A 20,772-nucleotide genomic window follows, 5' to 3' on the forward strand; every position below is an offset into this window, starting at 1 on the left:
TATGTTGTAAATTATTAGTTTATATTTTTGTTTGCATTGGATCAATATTCTATATGCTGAATATAAAACACTGCTCATCAGGGGTTGCATCCATATGTCATAGTTGTAACGCAGCCACTCATATCAAGCATGTTCTGCTCAACAGCATGTTGTACCACTCAGTGATCAAAGTCTGCTGTTGGCTACAATTTGATGGCGTCCAATCATTCAGGTGGATAGAAATTTGGTGGCCGTGCACAAATAAAATTCTATGTAGAAATTACGGCAGAGCTGTTGTAGGATGTACAGCTTTCGCAGGTGGCCCTGCCTCTGGTAGGCTAGGACAGTGGTGGCTGGTGCTCGTTTTAACTGGTGGGGCCCAGATAAAAAGTCAGTGTTCTATATTCCAGAATGAGTGCACTGACATGAAACATCGTGGTGGATTAAAACTTTGTGCCAGACCAAGACTCAGACTAGAGACCTTTACCTTTCACAGGCAAGTGCTGTATCAACTGAGCTACAGAAGCATGAATCATGACCCATCCTCACAGCCTTAATTCCACCATTACCTTGTCTCCTACCTTCCTGAGTTCAAGTATTAGTCTAGCACACAATTTTGAACAGTGCAGAAGTTTCATGTAAGTGCACACTATGCTGCTAAGTGAAAATTTCATTCTGGAAACATCCCCTAGGCTGCTGCTCTCTTCAAGGAGTGCTAGTTCTGCAAGGTTCACAGGAAAGCTTCTGTGAAGTTTGGAAGGTAAGAGATGAGGTACTGGCGGAAGTAAGGCTGTGAGGGCTGGTCGTGAGCCATGCTTGGGTAGCTCAGATGGTACAGCACTTGCCCAGAAAAGGCAAAGGTCCTGAATTCAAGTCTCAGTCTGGCACAGAGTTTTAATACGTCAGGAAGTTTCATTATGAATTGTTTGTGATATAACCTCCATTTATGTCCTACTGCTTAAAAAACACCTGAAAAATAGCAAATATGGTAAATATTCATTTGCAAAAAAAGACCTAATCCACAAAACACTGGAGCTAGTAATAATAATAATGTAAACACAGACGACAACTCAGTCTTTTTTGCATAATATTTTAGTTGGTTGATATGTACCTAATTGCTTGATTTTTAGCTTCTCTCCCATACTTAATAAATTAAACAGTGTTTTGAGCAAACAGTATACTTTGTTCATTTTATAACCACTGAAAGGGTAGTCAAGTTTCAATCACATGGTTCCAGAACACGAAACACTACTGGGAGATGGCCCTGTTTACTGTTTGAGATATTTCCTGGTCACAAATGGCAGTAGCCGGGGTGGGGGAGGCAGTTAGGCAAATGATAGTGACCTACAGGTAGGTGCATAAAGTGATGTGGGTGACAATTCAGACTACAGGAATGGCCATACTAAAGAAAGAAGATTTAACAATTAACTGGGAGAGGCATGTAAGTTCTCCTGCCCCACATATTTCTATCTTCTGTCATTCCCTCAGCAATTGCACCATGTTATTTTGTAAGTGACTCCTGCTGAACATGCATCACTTAGATTAAGTGTCAACAGTGTGCTTGGTTCACACAGCTGGTGCCTACATGGCTAGCTCATGTTCAAAGCTTAGCCACCAGGTCTTGAAGCAAATAATATGCTGTTTAACTGAAGGCTTCCAATTTTTCACTGATTTATGCCAGCTGAGGACTGGAGTGAAAGTACTTAAGCTAGACTACCTCAAAATATTTTACAGAATATTAAGTGAAATGGGAAACAGATATATAAAACACACAATTTTATTTCACTTTAATTTCCTGTCAGGAAAGCATCAAATGAAAGCTCTGTATCATGTTGGAAAATATGGAGCAGCTTTTGATGCCAGATATAACAGAAATATTGATACAGGAGAGCTAGTTAACTAAAAAGCTGCTTTCAAATTCCAGTAGGAAGAAATGTTAAAGAAAATTTTCCCATTTTGATATTTTTATTTTTTTAACCCTTTTTTGGGCCATGGGGGAGATACTTCCCACTAAATGAATTTTTGTACAGTGCTTAAAGGAATATGTGTTAGCACTTCTATAAGCTCCTGGCATCTAGTGGCAGTCTGTTGCTCCAGCTGTAGTTTCTGTTTGTTGTGAAACAAAGTCTTCAGGGCTGTATGAAGTATATACCCTCACCAAACAACAATGTTTTTTTAATGATTATTGGGAAGTATGGTCACCACTAAAGTAGTTTATGCTTGGGGCTTGAGAAGTATAATTACCACAAAATGAATCCATCATTTGTGGTCCTGGGGAAGCCTACTTGCCATCAACTTAGTGTTATCAATTTTGGAAATAATTCTTACTGCTTCTGCCTATACCTGCCATATTGTGATTGAACACTGCATCAGGTGTATGAAAACTACTACAACAATCAGTTTATGTATGTTGTGGGATCACTACTGTTGTTAACACACAATGCTTTCCATCTGCAATACACATTATTGTGACCTGTCTCAACTCATACCTTTATTGTGTGATAAAATTTCAAGTATTGTATTCACATTTTGGTAAGTATACTTTAATATTAGTAACAAATATTTTTTAAATAAAGTAAAAGAAAACATAAAATAAAAACAGAAAAGAGTGTTCATTATTTTTTTACATGTAATGGCAACACATAACAGCTCGCAGAAGGGAAGTGGGAAATTCATTTACCACCACAGTTTTAATACCTCACAAAGGTGCTGTGGTGGTAATTTACCGCCATAGTCTTTGGTCCTAAATCACAAAAATAAAATTGTCAAAAAAGAGTCAATTGATCATGATTCTAATAGAATAGCAATAAAATTATGTTCACTGAATTGCCACAAAAAATCTGCCCACGTAAGAGTTAAGTATGGGTTACAAAATGCTTATTCAAACATCAAAATAGCTTTCAGGATATTTATGACAATCTCAACATAGTTTCTGCAAATTAAAGATGGTAAAAATACTATTTAAGGTTGAGTATAAGTGAAGCAGACTGTCAAATTCAGCTATGTTGTCTACAGAATATAACAAAGCTGCTAAATTTGATTTCAATGGCATTATCAGTGCTTTTTTTGTTCTCAAGGCAAGGAAATGGAAAGTGAAATTATAATAACAACACAAGTCTTGAAAAGGAATGTGTACTCAACACTTAATTATAGCTCTTTTTTCTCTTACTTTCCTTAGTGATTCATGCATTGTTAATAATTTAATAGGAGCAAATGAAATCTTTCTTTATTATGAATCGTGATACAATCAATGTACAGTAGCTGCCTCAAAATATAAGATATAGATTTTGTTTCACTTTCAGTTCTTTTAGAAAGTTTTTACAAATTGTAATTTATTTACTACAATGACACATTTAATTGGTTGTGTGCAATCTACACAGCTCATTTAACTAATCTTTTTCCACAATGTTTGGCTACCTCAGAAATTGCAAAATTTCCATGTCTGTGTAGAAAAAATTGCAGAAAGGTAGTTTTTTATAAAGGGTGGGTGCCACTTTGGCACTTCTGCCATGTGCACAGGATCACCTCAGTATGGTCCCAGCTATGTACCCAAGCCATTTGGCCCCCCACATCATGTAACCATGTAGAGAGGTTGACAAAGAGAGGAGAGAGACAGCTGTGTTTACTGGGGTGCAGGGAAAGGGAGGTAAGTGTGATCTAGTTCGTACAGCAGGCCTGCTTGACATGGCCTCAAGTTATTCTATAGCAAGGAATGAGGTGGACAAATGGAAACAGCTTGGTCACATTACTTTGACTGCAGTTTTTGGATCTGGGGGTGTGGAGGGAGTACGGGCCAGATGACGCTGGCCCTCAGCACTGAATGAGGAAAGGAAAACAGTTTCATCACTGAGGAAGGATGAGCTGAGAGGAGGAGTGAGAGAAGGGTAGCCACATGGCCTGGCCAAGCTACAAGCAGCTCAGAGCAACAATGTGTTTCAGCAATGGGGCAGTGGAAACTGAACCTGATAACCCCTGTTGTCTATCACTTGCACTACACCAAAATCATGTTGTACCCAAACTGTTTGATATAATGTCGAAAAATACACAGAATAAAATATATCACAAATTTTCTGGTGAGACAGGGCCCCTCTGGCCCTTAAGAATTAGCTGCCCCTGGGACAGGATGAGACTGAGTGTAGTAGGATGTGTTGGGTGAGTGAATCAGGCAGATCGGGCACCTGGGTCTTCAACCAGGGTTGGACATTAGGATGGACTAGGATGTTGTGTTCCCTGTGTTTATGGCAGAACACCACTTTGGAAGAGGTGGAATGCTTGTGGGTAAAATGGTCCTCGTATCTGGGCATTATGGTAAATAGTAAAAGCCACAGATGTGGAGCAATACTTGGAAACCAAAATCAAGATTGCAGTATTTGTGCCACCTTCTTCTATTTCAGTCCCTACATCATCAAAATTTGTCTTGAGACTATGTGTTCTGAGAGACTTGGCCCAGGCAAAAAATTTCTAATACCATTTTAGGTACATCCTGAAGCTGTTACTGTAAAATCAAACAAAGGAACACACACACACACACACACACACACACACACACACAAGTAAAAGAAATTTAGAAAAAAAGTATTTACATTATGAGGGGCATGAGTGCAAATCAAGCTATTCTGCCTTCCTATGTTTCAGCCTCCTTAACAGAAATGTGTGTGATGTCATTGCTTGAGATGATTGATGGCAGCTTTACAGCATAATACTCAAAACTGCTTTTTTAAATTTCAGGTGGAGTCCTTCCTGCATGGTACAAATGCAGTGGGTCGCCATTTACGCTTGCTGGGGAACTATGTATGGCGTTATGTGTGCTGCTGCAAGCCCATACAAGGCACTTGTGCTTCCAATTAAACTTGGTTCTATCCTGGTAAAACAGATTTTCAGGTAAGTGTAATATTTTAAAAGATTATACTTCTGTTATGTTATACAGTGTCATGTTGGGGGGAATCAGTACTGATTAATAAAGATATGGAAGTAAACTCAAAGAGATTCTGGTCATACGAAATGTACACCAGCAACAAGATGAAGGCAGTATCTTCACTGTGCGATAACAATGGTGCAAAATTCTTTCACCAATGAAGACAGAGTAAATATTCCAGAATGTGAATAAAGAACAGCAGCCAACATGCATAACTTAAAAGTAGATACTCTTGGTGTAGTGAAGCAGCTTAAATCAGTTAAGCCTCTGGTCCAGATTGTATACCAGTCAGGTTCTTTCCAGAGTATCCTGATACAATAGCTCCATACTTAACAGTCATATGCAACCGCACACTCATAAAATATCTGTACCATGAGATGGAAATTTTGTACAGATTCTACCAATATTCAAGAAAACAGATATGAGTAACCAAAGAATTACAGACACATGTCACTGATATTGATTTCCAGTAGGACTTTAGGACATGTACTGAGTTTGAACATTATGAATTAGCCTCAAGCTAAGTTTATTGATACATAGCAAGGATTCAAAAAGTATCATTCTTGTGAAACACAGGTAGCTCTTAATTCAAATGAAGTAATGAGTGCTATTCATCTACATCTACATCTACGTGACTACTCTGCAATTCACATTTAAGTGCTTGGCAGAGGGTTCATCGAACCACAATCATACTATCTCTCTACTATTCCACTCCCGAACAGCGAGCGGGAAAAACGAACACCTAAACCTTTCTGTTCGAGCTCTGATTTCTCTTATTTTATTTTGATGATCATTCCTACCTATGTAGGTTGGGCTCAACAAAATATTTTCGCATTCGGAAGAGAAAGTTGGTGACTGAAATTTCATAAAAAGGTCTCGCCGCGACGAAAAACGTCTATGCTGTAATGACTTCCATCCCAACTCGTGTATCATATCTGCCACACTCTCTCCCCTATAATGCGATAATACAAAACGAGCTGCCCTTTTTTGTACCCTTTCGATGTCCTCCGTCAATCCCACCTGGTAACGATCCCACACCGTGCAGCAATATTCTAACAGAGGACAAACGAGTGTAGTGTAAGCTGTCTCTTTAGTGGACTTGTTGCATCTGCTAAGTGTCCTGCCAATGAAACGCAACCTTTGGCTCGCCTTCCCGACAATATGATCTATGTGGTCCTTCCAACTGAAGTTGTTCGTATTTTTAACACCCAGGTACTCAGTTGAATTGACAGCCTTGAGAATTGTACTATTTATCGAGTAATCGAATTCCAACGGGTTTCTTTTGGAGCTCATGTGGATCACCTCACACTTTTCGTTATTTAGCGTCAACTGCCACCTGCCACACCATACAGCAATCTTTTCTAAATCGCTTTGCAGCTGATACTGGTCTTCGGATGACCTTACTAGACGGTAAATTACAGCATCATCTGCGAACAGTCTAAGAGAACTGCTCAGATTGTCACCCAGGTCATTTATATAGATCAGGAACAGTAGAGGTCCCAGGACGCTTCCCTGGGGAACACCTGATATCACTTCAGTTTTACTCGATGATTTGCCGTCTATTACTACGAACTGCGACCTTCCTGACAGGAAATCACGAATCCAGTCGCACAACTGAGACGATACCCCATAGCTCCGCAACTTGATTAGAAGTCGCTTGTGAGGAACGGTGTCAAAAGCTTTCCGGAAATCTAGAAATACGGAATCAACTTGAGATCCCCTGTCGATAGCAGCCATTACTTCGTGCGAATAAAGAGCTAGCTGCGTAGCACAAGAGCGATGTTTTCTGAAGCCATGCTGATTACGTGTCAATAGATCGTTCCCTTCGAGGTGGTTCATAATGTTTGAATACAGTATATGCTCCAAAACCCTACTGCAAACCGACGTCAATGATATAGGTCTGTAGTTAAATGGATTACTCCTACTACCCTTCTTGAACACTGGTGCGACCTCCGCAATTTTCCAATCTGTAGGTACAGATCTATCGGTGAGCGAGCGGTTGTATATGAGTGCTAAGTAGGGAGCTATAGTATCAGCGTAATCTGAAAGGAACCTAATCGGTATACAATCTGGACCTGAAGATTTGCCCATGTCAAGCGATTTGAGTTGCTTCGCAACCCCTAAGGTATCTACTTCTAAGAAACTCATGCTAGCAGATGTTCGTGTTTCAAATTCTGGAATATTCCATTCGTCTTCCCTGGTGAAGGAATTTCGGAAAACTGCGTTCAATAACTCCGCTTTAGCGGCACAGTCGTCGATAACAGTACCATCGGCACTGCGCAGCGAAGGTATTGACTGCGTCTTGCCGCTTGTGTACTTTACATACAACCAGAATTTCTTCGGATTTTCTACCAAATTTCGAGACAATGTTTCATTGTGGAACCTATTAAAGGCATCTCGCATCGAAGTACGTGCCAAATTTCGCGCGTCTGTAAATTGTAGCCCATCTTCAGGATTTCGTTCTTCTGAACTTCGCATGCTTTTTCCGTTGCCTCTGCAACAGCGTTCGGACCTTTTTTGTGTACCACGGGGGATCCGTTTCATCTCTTACCAATTTATGAGGTATGAATCTCTCAATTGCTGTTGCTACTATATCTTTGAATTTGAGCCACATCTCGTCTACATTCGCATAGTGCAGTTCGGAAGGAATGGAAATTGTCTTTTAGGAAGGCTTCTAGTGGCACTTTATCCGCTTTTTTAAATAAAATTATTTTGCGTTTGTTTCTGATGGGTTTGGGAGAAATGGTATTGAGCCTAGCTACAATGAACTTGTGATCTCTAATCCCTGTATCAGTCATGATCCTCTCTATCAGCTCTGGATTGTTTGTGGCCAAGAGGTCAAGTGTGTTTTCGCAACCATTTACAATTCGCGTGGGTTCGTGGACTAACTGCTCGAAATAATTTTTGGAGAATGCATTTAGGACAATCTCGGAAGACGTTTTCTGCCTACCACCGGTTTTGAACAAGTATTTTTGCCAACATACCAAGGGTAGGTTGAAGTCCCCACCAACTATAACCGTATGAGTGGGGTATTTATTTGTTACGAGACTCAAACTTTCTCTGAACTGTTCCGCAACTGTATCATCGGAGTCTGGGGGTCGATAGAAGGAGCCAATTATTAACTTAATTCGGCTGTTAAGTATAACCTCCACCCACACCAATTCGCACGGAGTATCTACTTCGACTTCACTACAAGATAAACCACTACTGACAGACACAAACACTCCACCACCAATTCTGCCTAATCTATCTTTCCCGAACACCGTCTGAGACTTCGCAAAAATTTCTGCAGAACTTATTTCAGGCTTTAGCCAGCTTTCTGTACCTATAACGATATCAGCTTCTGTGCTTTCTATTAGCGCTTGAAGCTCAGGGACTTTTCCAGCGCAACTACAAAAATTTACAACTATAATTCCGACTGTTCCTTGATCCAAGCACGTCCTGTAATTGCCAAGCACCCTTTGACATTGCAGCCCATCCCGCACTTTCCCGAGGCCTTCTAAGCTAAAAAACCGCCCAGTCCACGCCACACAGCCTCCGCTACCCGTGTAGCCGCCAGCTGAGTGTAGTGAACTCCTGACCTATTCAGCGGAACCCGAAACCCCACCACCCTATGGCGCAAGTCAAGGAATCTGCAGCCAATACGGTCGCAAAACCGTCTGAGCCTCTGATTCAGACCCTCCAACCGGCTCTGCACCAAAGGTCCGCAGTCGGTTCTGTCAACGATGCTGCAGATGGTGAGCTCTGCCTTCATCTCGTAAGCAAGACCGGCAGCCTTCACCAAATCAGATAGCCGCTGGAATCCAGAGAGAATTTCCTCAGATCCAAAGCGACAAACGTCATTAGTGCTGACATGTGCCACCACCTGCAGCTGGCTGCACCCTGTGCTCTTCATGGCATCCGGAAGGACCCTTTCCACATCAGGAATGACTCCTCCCGGAATGCACACGCAGTGCACACTGGATTTCTTCCCCTCCTTAGCCGCCGTATCCCTAAGGGGCCCCATTACGCGCCTAACATTGGAGCTCCCAACTACCAGTAAGCCCACCCTCTGCGATTGCCCGGACCTTGAAGGCTGAGAATGATCCTCTGAAACAGGGCAGGCAGCTGCATCTGGCTCAGCCAGAGACAGTGCCTGAAACCTGTTTGTCAGACGCACCGGGGAGGCTTTCTGATCAGCCTCCGGGGACGCCTTTCGCTGCCACGCCTTGGAACGACCTCCCAATCAACCACAGGCGAGGGCTCAGCCCCACTGCGGGCAGCAACCGGGGCAACCACAGCGGCAGACCGATCTGGGGACAGACGGGACGAGGTTGACATCCCCGTGATACCCGAGTCCGGCTCCCCACAGTGGTGCCCATTGGCAACAGCCTCAAGCTGCGCGACCGAAGTCAGCGCCGATTGCAGCTGTGAGCTAAGGGATGCCAAGTCAGCCCTCATCCGAACACAGCAATCGCAGTCCCTGTCCATTCTAATCGATGTTTAACAACAGTTACCGAAACACGAGTCCGTGCCTAGATAACGCAAGCGGAACATGCAAAGAATGTATCAACTAACTTGTACAAATGCCTAACGACTGCGCTACAATCTGCTGAATTTACGATTACAGTAACTAAAACTCGAAATTGCACCTCCTATACGAAACTCACACGCAAGTTAAATAAGAATCTACGAAGTAAACACTAAAGCGCGATGCTACAACTGTCAAATACTATAATACGCCCGAAATATATGAATTAAACAATGCAAGTACCCAAAAACACGCAAAGAAATTAATTAAACTATCTAACAAATAAGTAAGCTAGGGTTATACGACTTGCTGCTGCAGCTGCTTATCCAACGGCGGCAGGGAGCACAATGACTGTGACCAACCGACACTGGCTGTTCAAAACAAAAACAGAAGACAGACGACTACGCGAATTTGCACTATTCAGGTACTAAGGCGCGATGCTACAACCCTCAAATACTATAATACGCCCGAAATATATGAATTAAACAATGCAAGTACCCAAAAACACGCAAAGAAATTAATTAAACTATCTAACAAATAAGTAAGCTAGGGTTATACGACTTGCTGCTGCAGCTATTGACAGGGGATCAAAAATTGATTCCATATTTCTAGATTTTCGAATAGTATTTGACATCATTTCTCACAAGACACTTCTTATGAAATTGTCTGTCTATGTAGTATCATTTCAGTTGTGTGGCTGGATTGATGATTTCCTATCAGAAAGGTTGCAGTACATAGTAATTGATAGAAAATCATTGTGTGTAGCAAAAGTGATACCTGGTGATCCCCAATGAAGTGCTGTAGGCCCTACACTATTTCTGACCTACATAAATGATTTAGGAGGTGATCTGAGCAGCCCTCTTAGATTGTTAGCAGCTGATGTCATCTGCCATTTTCTAAAGTCATCAGATGATCAAAAACAATTGTAAAATGATTTAGACAAGAGATATGTAGGCAAAAGTGGCAATTGACTCTAAATAATGAAAAGTGTAAAGTCATCCACATGATTATTAAAAGGAATATGCTAAATTTTGGGTACACAATAAATCACACAAATCTAAAGGCTGTAAATTCAGCTAGATACCCAGAGGCAATCACATAGGTAATGTTGTGGGAAAAGCAAGCAAAAGACTGTGATTTATTGGCAGAACACTTACAAAACACAACAAGTCGAATATAGAGGATGTCTACATTATGTTTGCCCATCCTCTTCTGGGTTATTGCAGTGTGGTGTGGGCTCCGCATTAGATAGGATTGACAGAGGACATCAAAAAAGTTCAAAGAAGGATGACTCATTTTGTATTAGAGTGAAATAGGGGAGAGAGTGCCAGGGTGATAATAATTAAAACATAGGCATATTTTGTTGCAGCAGGATCTTCTCACTTAATTTCAATCATCAGCTTTCTCTTCTGAGTTTGAAAATACCTTCACAGGGAGAAATGATCATGATATTAAAATAAGAGAAATAAGAGCTCAATTGGAAAGACTTAAGCATTTATTTTTCCCACATACTGTTCAAGAGTGGAACAGTAGACAAATAGGTTGAAAGTAGTTTGATTAATCATCTGCCAGGCACTTAATTGTGAATTGCAGAGTAATCATGTAGATGCAGATGAATACTAGTAAGAATTCCAGATCAATAACTTCATTCTTCTATTTCCATTTACATCATAGTAATTGAGTAACTCCTGGTATCACTGTCTTCAGTATACCTTTCTTGATATGAGGGGAAATATAAAAATTCTAGTCTCCGCAGACCTCAAGGAATGGAGCTAAAGCATATCATTTCCTTGTGTGAAGTACTGAACATAAATGAACTGCTGTCTCATTAAGTTTCCTGTTGTTAGAGAAATAAATACATCATACTTTAATGAGACTGAATTGCAAGTTCAGTATCAGTTCTTGACAGCTTAAGCACTGTGGAAAGCTATTTTATCCTCTTATCAACCTTTAAACCTATAATGATATAGAAAATTGGTAATTTTCTGCATGCTTTTCATTTTAATTTACTTTCTTCAATCAGAGAGGTTATCATGTATCATTTATCTTAAAACTTTGTGTGCATGTATGTCTAATTCATTGACATTTCTGCACCTATTAAATATTTTCTATATATTTTGGTGCAAACAGTGTCAGTACATTATATCTGCAGCTAAAGTTAAACCATTTATATATTTTACATGAAAGTTTTACATTCTTTGTAATCCCAGTGTTTCATGAAGACACAATTTAATCATTTGAAAAGCATTTCAGAGACATCACAGTAATATTTTGAACTTCTGTTGTGGCAGAGACTGCCAAAAGTAGAAGATAAAAAAAGTAAAAATGAAAATATCAAATAGTATATGAAATATATTCACAAAGCACGAATACAATTGTACATCAGATGTACCATTTCCAAGAAACACATGAAAATTTCTGTTGGACTGGGACTTGAACGCAGTTCATAATCAGTTGCCTTCACAACTGGGTAGCCAACCACACCTCTAACAATAACTTTATTTCATGCCAAAACAAAGACAAACTGATGAATAAAACATTGCCTCTCCCTGTGTGGAATTTCATTATATAGGGTGGAGAAAAATTGTGTCATGAATTTTTAACTCTGGATAGCTGACACCAGTAAGAACCAAAATTAGTAATAAATTATAGAAACTTAGCGCCACATGCTTCGATTGGTTTTCAGGATTGCTCTGTTGCCAGATGCTGTGGACAATGCATGACAGCAAATGCTTTGCCTGCAGGAGATCATGATGTATCCAAGGCAGTCCTCATTCTCAGTGGTAGTGTGCCAGCCTTCCACGCTGGTGGCAAATCCGCCAGGGTCCTGACACATCCATTGTAGTTTCATGATACGGTGTACCTGGAATAAACCCATCAACAGCTGTTAGTTTGCATATAGATAGACTTTCACAAATTGTGTCTGCTCTGAAAAGGGCTTTTTTATAGCTAGGAAATTGTTTACTTGACGCAGGTGCTTGAACTGGTGATCCTCTGATGCAGCACAAGCTTGGTAATGTCAGGCAGTGTTTTGCTGAACTCTTTCAAAGATTCCTGGCATTACCCTGTTGTGATTGGTGGCATGTTGAATGCAGTCCATTAACTGACAACCATGCCACAGCCTGTCAACTGACAAATGGCAAAAGGGCAACCCCACAGCCAATCAGAGCATGTGGCATCAAGTTTCCTTAGTTTAAAAATGGTGCATTGTCGACCTACATAACATTAGTAATTTTGGTTCCTACTAGCATCAGCTATCCAGGGTTAAACTTTTGTGACACCATTTTTCTCCAGCCTGTATAGGACCAGTATGGGATGAGAGACTAGGACATATCGAGGTCTAGACTATTCCTGCAGGCGTGCTTGGATGGTCAGAGTAGTTAAAGCAACTGCTCCTGATAAGTGGGAAATCTGGGTTTGAGTCCCAGTTCAGCACACATTTCCATGTGCTCCTGGCAAGTGGTGTAGCTGATGCATAACCTTATTCACATTTTGTGAATAAGTTTCATGTTTTTAACATTGCTGTAGATAGTTAGCAGTGTCTCTTTCTTCTTACATGCATGTATATGTGAAGAATATTTGCATCAGACTATACAGACACTGTAAAAATGCAGACACTGCAATAACTATATCAAATAATAAACACTGTCCAGTGGTAAAAAAGGCAAATGTTCTATGACTGAGATCTGAAATCAGAAAAAGAGTATGGCTGAGGTCTGTGATAGAGCTTACTACATTTTGACTTGTAATGAGTCTGGAAGCACTGTTGCCTAAGTGATAGTAGTTACTGAGAAATTTTGTACATTTTGAAGCTACTCCTCTGCTTGTGCTCTGCTCGCAGATGTAAGAGAACACATGATGCCATCTCTCATGAATTCTTATTTGCCAGACCTGAAAGATATGGTATGAAAGGTATTACTGTCCCTCTAATCAGGACTTACCTATCCAACAGGAGTAAAAGAACCATGGTGTGATGACAAAAGGAAAATATAAAAATGCAGCAAATGAAGCAGGTAAAAGGGAAAATATATATCTAAAAATACAATTGCCAAAAAAACACAAAATGGCTAAGCAGGAATGGTTAGAGGAGAAATGCAAGGCTGTAGAGTGCTACCTACTGAAAATTATAGACCTTTAGATAGAAGAGAAATAGCTGTACAAACAGAAAAAGCCATACTATTTTACTTTTGTAACTCTTGTTTGTGTTTTATATTGGTTGCTTCTAGGTGTTCCTGTGTAGTAATTCAGATTATGAATACTTGACCTTAGAAAAATGTTGAAATGCGTGTGAAATCTTATGGGACTTAACTGCTAAGGTCATCAGTCCCTAAGCTTATACACTACTTAACCTAAGTTAACCTAAGGACAAACATACACACCCACGCCCGAGGGAGGACTCGAACCTCTGCTGGGACCAGCCACACAGACTTGACCTTAGAAAGCGGTTGGTGGATCAAAAGAAAATGTCCAGACACTCTGTGACCAAAATGTTACTGAAACAGAGAATGACAGACTAAAGGCCGAAATACTAAATGTCTTCTTCCAAAGCTGTTTCACAGAGGAAGACTGCACTGTAGTTCCTTCTCTAGATTGTCACACAGATGACAAAATGGTAGATATCGAAATAGACAACAGAGGGATAGAAAAAAAAATTAAAATCGCTCGAAAGAGGAAAGGCCGCTGGACCTGATGGAATACCAGTTCGATTTTACACAGAGTACACGAAGGAACTTGCCCCCCTTCTTGCAGCGGTGTACCGTAGGTCTCTAGAAGAGTGAAGCATTCCAAAGGATTGGAAAAGGGCACAGGTTATCCCCGTTTTCAAGAAGGGACGTAGAACAGATGTGCAGAACGATAGACCTATATCTCTAACGTCGATCAGTTGTAGAATTTTGGAACACATATTATGTTTGAGTATAATGACTTTTCTGGAGACTAGAAATCTACTCTGTAGGAATCAGCATGGGTTTCAAAAAAGACGGTCGTATGAAACCCAGCTCACGCTATTCGTCCACGAGACTCACGGGGCCATAGACATGGGTTCACAGGTAGATGCCGTGTTTCTTGACTTCCGCAAGGCGTTCGATACAGTTCCCCACAGTCATTTAATGAACAAAGTCAGAGCATATGGACTATCAGACCAATTGCGTGATTGGATTGAGGAGTTCCTAGATAACAGAACGCAGCATGTCATTCTCAATGGAGAGAAGTTTTCCGAACTAAGAGTGATTTAAGGTGCGCAACAGGGGAGTGTCATAGGACCGTTGCTATTCACAATATACATAAATGACCTTGTGGATGACATCGGCAGTTCACTGAGGTTTTTGCAGATGATGCTGTAGTGTATCGAGAGGTTGTAACAATGGAAAATTGTACTGAAATGCAGGAGGATCTGCAGCGAATTGACGCATGGTGCAGGGAATGGCAATTGAATCTCAATGTAGACAACTGTAATGTGCTGCAAATACATAGAAAGATAGATTCCTTATCATTTAGCTACAAAATAGCAGATCAGCAACTGGAAGCAGTTTATTCCATAAATTATCTGGGAGTATGCATTAGGAGTGATTTAAAATGGAATGATCATATAAAGTTGATCGTCGGTAAAGCAGATGCCAGACTGAGATTCATTGGAAGAATCCTAAGGAAATGCAATCCGAAAACAAAGGAAGTAGGTTACAGTACACTTGTTCGCCCACTGCTCGAATACTGCTCAGCAGTGTGGGATCCGTACGAGATAGGGTTGATAGAAGAGATAGAGAAGATCCAACGGAGAGCAGCGCACTTCGTTACAGGATCATTTAGTAATCGCAAAAGCGTTACGGAGATGATAGATAAACTCCAGTGGAAGACTCTGCAGGAGAGACACTCAGTAGCTTGGTACGGGCTTTTGTTAAAGTTTCAAGAACATACTTTCACCGAAGAGTCCAACAGTATATTGCTCCCTCCTACGTATATCTCGCAAAGAGACCATGAGGATAAAATCAGAGAGATTAGAGCCCACACAGAAGCATACCGACAGTCCTCCTTTCCACGAGCAATATGAGACTGGAATAGAGGGGAGAACTGATATAGGTACTCAGGGTACCCTCCACCACACAACGTCAGGTGGCTTGCAGAGTATGCATGTAGATGTAGATGTAGATGAAAAGGAAAGAGGAATACAGTAGAAGACTAATGGGTAGCTTCGAGAGATTAAATAGTGAAGGCAGCAGACAATTAAATTGGTAAAAAAGACAAGACCCAGTATAAATTCTTGGATATTGAATGTAATTAATGAATTGAGAAAATACAAAAATTCAGCAAATGAAGCAGATGAAAGGCAATACAAATGTTTAAAAAGTGAGATTGACAGGAAGTGCAAAATGAATAAGCAGGAGTGGCTAGAGGACAAATGTAAGTTTATAAAACTGTTAAATAACTAGGGGACAGTTAGACGTCATATACACTAAAATTAAAGATGCCTTTGGAGGAAAGACAAGCAGCTTCATAAATATGAAGAGCTATGATGGAAAATCAGGATTAAGCAAAGAGGGGACAGTTGAAAGTTGGAAGGAATATGTAGAAGGACTATACAGTGGAAATTATCTTTAAGGCAGTATTATAGAAAGAGGGAGGGAGTGAAGGAAGAACAGGTTGGGGGTATGATACTGCAAGAAGAATGTGACAGAGCACTGAATGACCCTGAAGTAGATAACATCCCCAAAGTATTACTGAGATCTGTAAGATAGCCAATCATCACAAAACTGTTTCATCTTGTGTACCAGCTTCATAAGACAAATTAAATATCTTAAGCCTTCAAGAAGAATGTAATAATTACATTTCCCAAAAGGGCAGTTGCTGACAGGTATGAGCAGAACTGAACTATCCATTTAACAAGCCATGGTTGCAAAATACTGGTAGTAGTCTAACTAGGGGAAGACCATTTTGTGTTGTAGAAATGTAGGAACAGTCAAAGCAATACTGCTACAACTTATCTTAGAAGATAGAGTGAAGAAAGGCAACTCTGTATTTACAGAATCTGAAGTTTTATAAAAAGGTTTTGACAATATTGACTGGACTACACCCTTTGAAATTTGGAAGGTACCTGGGATAAAATACAGACAGCGAATGCTTATTTTCTATTGGCACAGAAACCAGATGCAGTGATAATAGTTGAAGGACATGAAGAAATCAGTGAAGATAAGTAGTAGTTGAGAAAGATGTGTGGCAGGGTTGCAACCTATCCCAGATGTTATTCAATCAGTACATTAAGAAACCCAGGGTAATCAAAGTTTGGGGTGAAATAAATAAAAACTTTGTTTGTCAGTGGCATTGCAATTCTGTCATAGACAGCAAAGGACCTGGAAGAGCAACTGAATGGTGTGTATAACGTCTGAGAAAGAGATTATAAGTTGAACATTAACAATAATAAAACAAGAGTACTGAAATGTAGCTGAATTAAATCAGGCAATGCTATGGGAATTCAATTAAAAATGTGACACTAAAAACAGTAGATGAGTTTTCCTATTTGGACCACAGAATAACTGATGATGGCCAAAGTAGAGAGGATATAAAATGCACAATGGCAATAGCAAGAAAAGTGTTCCTGTAAAAAGAAAAATCTGTGAACATTAAATATAAATTTAAATGTTTGGAAGTCTTGTCTCAAGGTATTTTTGTATGGAAGAGAAACATCGATCAAGCCATTCAGAGAAGATGAGAATAGAAGCTTTTGAAATGTTGTGCTGCAGAAGAATGTTGAAGATTCATGGCACAACTTGAGTAAACGAAGGGATTAGTTGGTAAAATAGGTCCTAAGGCACCTAAGTAAAGTCAATTTGGAAATGGAGGGAAATGTGGATGGTAAAAATTGTAAAAGACATGTAGATGGAAATACGGTAAGCAGGTTTAAATGTGTGTAGACTTTAGCAGTTATTCAGAGATGAAGAGTCACAGATAAATTAGCATGGAGAGGTGGATCAAACATGTCTTCAGATTGAAGATGACAAACACAGTGTATGCTGAAAACACAACTCTTCTGGCTGCTGGTAAATTTGGAGGAGGTAAAGAAGAAACCACAAACAATGGCCAAAAAGTTTCAGTGGTTGGTCATTAAGCGACAATCTCAAAGCCATCCTGTGGAATGAATGATAGCTATACTGCAACTGTTGCTCTCTTTCTGTACAAATAGTGAAGGCTCCTTGATGCAGCTACAAGAGAATGTTTATTTGGCAATTTATTGAGCATGAAATCATTCCTGTATGTGCTGGGCAGCTATTATTATAAACATATGTTTTGTTTTCCGTTACATGAACAATGAGTGTTTTTGTTGCACTGGCATGACTAATGAAAAGGAGGAGAAGTACTTAGAATTTATCATATCACTGGCAGTTTGAATGTTAGAGATGGAGTTAGTTAGTTTCATGTTCCATGGATCATTTGATTATTTGTGGTAATGATGTGGAGTGAGTCATTTCACCTCCACATTACATATTGATAAGAATTTGGCTACATGCTGATGTCTATTTTTTCTATTTTTTTCTTAGTACTGTCATGAAGTAATAATAACTTTTTCAGTTTGCCTTAAAATCTAACTCTGCTGTCAGTCAGACATTTTACATAACAGAGTAAGTTATTAAAAATTTTTGTGGCAGCCTTGTGCATTCCTTTTTGTTCTGAAAACAACCTTAATGTTGCATAATGAATATCTTTTTTTCTGGTGTTGTAATTATGTACATCATTGTTCCTTTTGAACTGCAATGGATTGTTTATTTTACAAATAAACTCCAAGAGGGCATAAATATTCCGTGAAGCAGTAGTCAGAATACCTAACTCATTAAACAGATGTCTACAAGGTGATCATGGGTATGCACCACATATTATTCTTACAGCACATTTTTGAGCTATGACCACTTTGTTTCATAAAGTTAAGTTACCCCAGTACATTGTTCCATGTGCCATGATATATTCAGAGTATGTCAGCTCACTGATTTGTCTCTCCATAAGGTGTGCAGTGATTCAGAGGGCTAATTCGGCTAAACTACATCGTGTTAGGAGTCTGAAAACATGTTTTTCCAGTTTATATTCTCATCAATATGGAGACTTAAAACTTCGACAGTTTCACCATAGCTGTTATTAGTATAGGTGCACAAGAATTTAGAGGATGATGGATGTTGATATTCATTTTTAGTAATTTATGGAATCCACTGAAAATCATAGTGTATTATCAGATTTTGAAACCCATGTCCACTAAGTATGAGTTAAATGTAGTAATGTGAAATGTGTCTGAATCCTGACTCATGGAGAAGTTGGCATATTTAACTGTCAGATGTACATATACATTTGAAAATCAGAGACAAAGAATGATCACCCACATAGTTTCTTAATATTTCCTTTCCTAAGCATTGAAGGGAAACTTGGGACTCTTAATTCAGTGTACATGAGGAGTAAATATTTATACAAAAGATTTCACTGGATAATAAGTACATGTGAGTACTGTAAGTGTAACAGACACACTTATCATGAAAGTAACTTTTTGTAGCACTAGCAGGATATTTTAATTAACAATAGCCAAATTCTTAATGGAGTCCTTAGTGTGACATTTTTGTAGGAAGCAGGACATTTGTTTTCTGGTAAATGTTTTGTTGCTCATACCTATGTTTTAAAAAACTATGGTGTACCTTTGAGTACCTCTTAAAACATATTTCAGTTGTATTGTTATTATTATCAACATTCATTCTTATTATTAACTCAGTTGACTCACAAAGAGAATAGTTTATAGACTCATATCTATTTATTCATTTATGAAATACAAGCTACATAATACAAACTACATCATAATATGCATGTAATGTCAATTCTAATGGATAAATCATTTTTAAATGCATTTATCTCTGACTGTTGTGCCTAACATATTGATGATTGTATCTAGTTTTGAAATAAATGAATGTGGTAATTATTTATCTCATTAGCATTGTGTGATGATTGTGTGATAAGAATTTCTTTTCTGTTTAGGTGCCAGCCAGTGCTTGAGGGAGAACCAAGATAAAAGATACCTGCAGGATAAGCATGGACTTATTATTTTATAGTTGTTGCATTTTTCTCTGAAATATTGACAGTAAAGTTTTATGATGAATGTGGAAGTGGCAGAATTTCAGTAAGCTGTGTGAGGTGTTTGAGAACTGCATATTCAGTGGAGCTAAGAAGACAGCTTCAGAAAAACATGACACAACTACTTAAAATGTAGGCTTGACTACAGATACATTGTTATCTGAACAGTTTTGTAGTGAAGTTCAGATTGTTGAGAAGAAACAAACTTATAATTATTTGCTGATCTTAAATATTAAAAACATTGTTCTTGTTTAAACAACATTCATTGTATGCAAACTAAACATCCCATCCATGTATTCTTTTTCAACAAATATGCAAGAATATGTCTGGCTTAGAATGAACAAGCAGGAACTCAACCAGTTCTATAATTTTTTGTCTGACTGTATAAATATTGGTGAAGAAGGTTGTAAGAGAAAATAACCCAGTTGCCAGAAAAATCTGTTATAACTGACTTTCAGTAGCTCGATAAAAACAGAAAAATGGTGGATTTGTGATTATAATCCATGTATATTCTTGTGAAAATACACTTGTGTTATAGTGAAATGAATTTATGCAACTGACTACGCAAGGGAAACATGTTGTATACAATGGCAAAAACATTATTTTATTAATGATGTTATATCTATAGAAATAAGAAACATATAATTTTTGTATGTGATAATAAAGTTTTGTCGTTGCCAAATAATAATCTGATGTAATGTGACTTCTTGAATTTTTAGAAAAATAAAAACTAGTTAATTATACATTTGGTTTCCTTTTCCTTTGCCTGGTACAATTAAAGACATTAATCAAATTTTAACAAATGTGTTTCATACCTTCCAAGGTGTTAATTGCGTATTGTTATGTCTTTTTTTCCCTAGATATCACTGAGATAAGCAAATAATTTTAACATATCACAGATAACAATTTTGGTTTTTTTTGGAATAATTGACTCCATGAGTTCAGTTTTGCTGTGAAGAATCACTGTATCACTGTATGTACAAGGTCAAATAAAATGACCACATTATGTTTGGTAATTACTTGCAATAATAATAGGACTCATGGTGCATTTCCAAACTATTGTTGCTGGCAGTGGTCAGAGTAATGAGGACTGTCACCCAGATATGGCAGCTCATACTCTTATGTGATTGCAAAAATATGATTTTGTAAGTCAAGGCTGATTCTGTGGTGCAACAGAGCAATGAATCCCTATAGAAATACAGTGTGTATCAAAAAGAATCTTCCAGATTGGCACATCTATATTTTTGATACTAATAAACATATACAATGAATTTTG

The 20,772-nt window shown here is 38.9% G+C and overlaps 1 protein-coding gene across 3 annotated transcripts in view; it reads left to right on the plus strand.

Annotated features, from left to right (window-relative positions):
- LOC126298705 (histone-lysine N-methyltransferase 2D-like) overlaps window positions 1–20,239 on the plus strand; it is a 156,073-nt gene extending 135,834 nt beyond the window's left edge. For 2 of the 3 annotated variants that reach the window (XM_049990130.1, XM_049990131.1), the window contains 2 exons: window positions 4,708–4,860; window positions 19,401–20,239. In XM_049990130.1, coding sequence (XP_049846087.1) covers window positions 4,708–4,827 — 120 coding nt within the window. In that variant the 3' untranslated portion in view covers window positions 4,828–4,860; window positions 19,401–20,239. The remainder of the gene's footprint in view (window positions 1–4,707; window positions 4,861–19,400) is intronic. The other variant, XM_049990132.1, reaches the window with a different exon arrangement.
- The last annotated feature ends 533 nt before the right edge of the window (window positions 20,240–20,772 follow it).

The sequence above is a fragment of the Schistocerca gregaria genome, chromosome X (assembly GCF_023897955.1).
Source record: "Schistocerca gregaria isolate iqSchGreg1 chromosome X, iqSchGreg1.2, whole genome shotgun sequence".
Classification (NCBI taxonomy): Eukaryota; Metazoa; Arthropoda; class Insecta; order Orthoptera; family Acrididae; genus Schistocerca; species Schistocerca gregaria.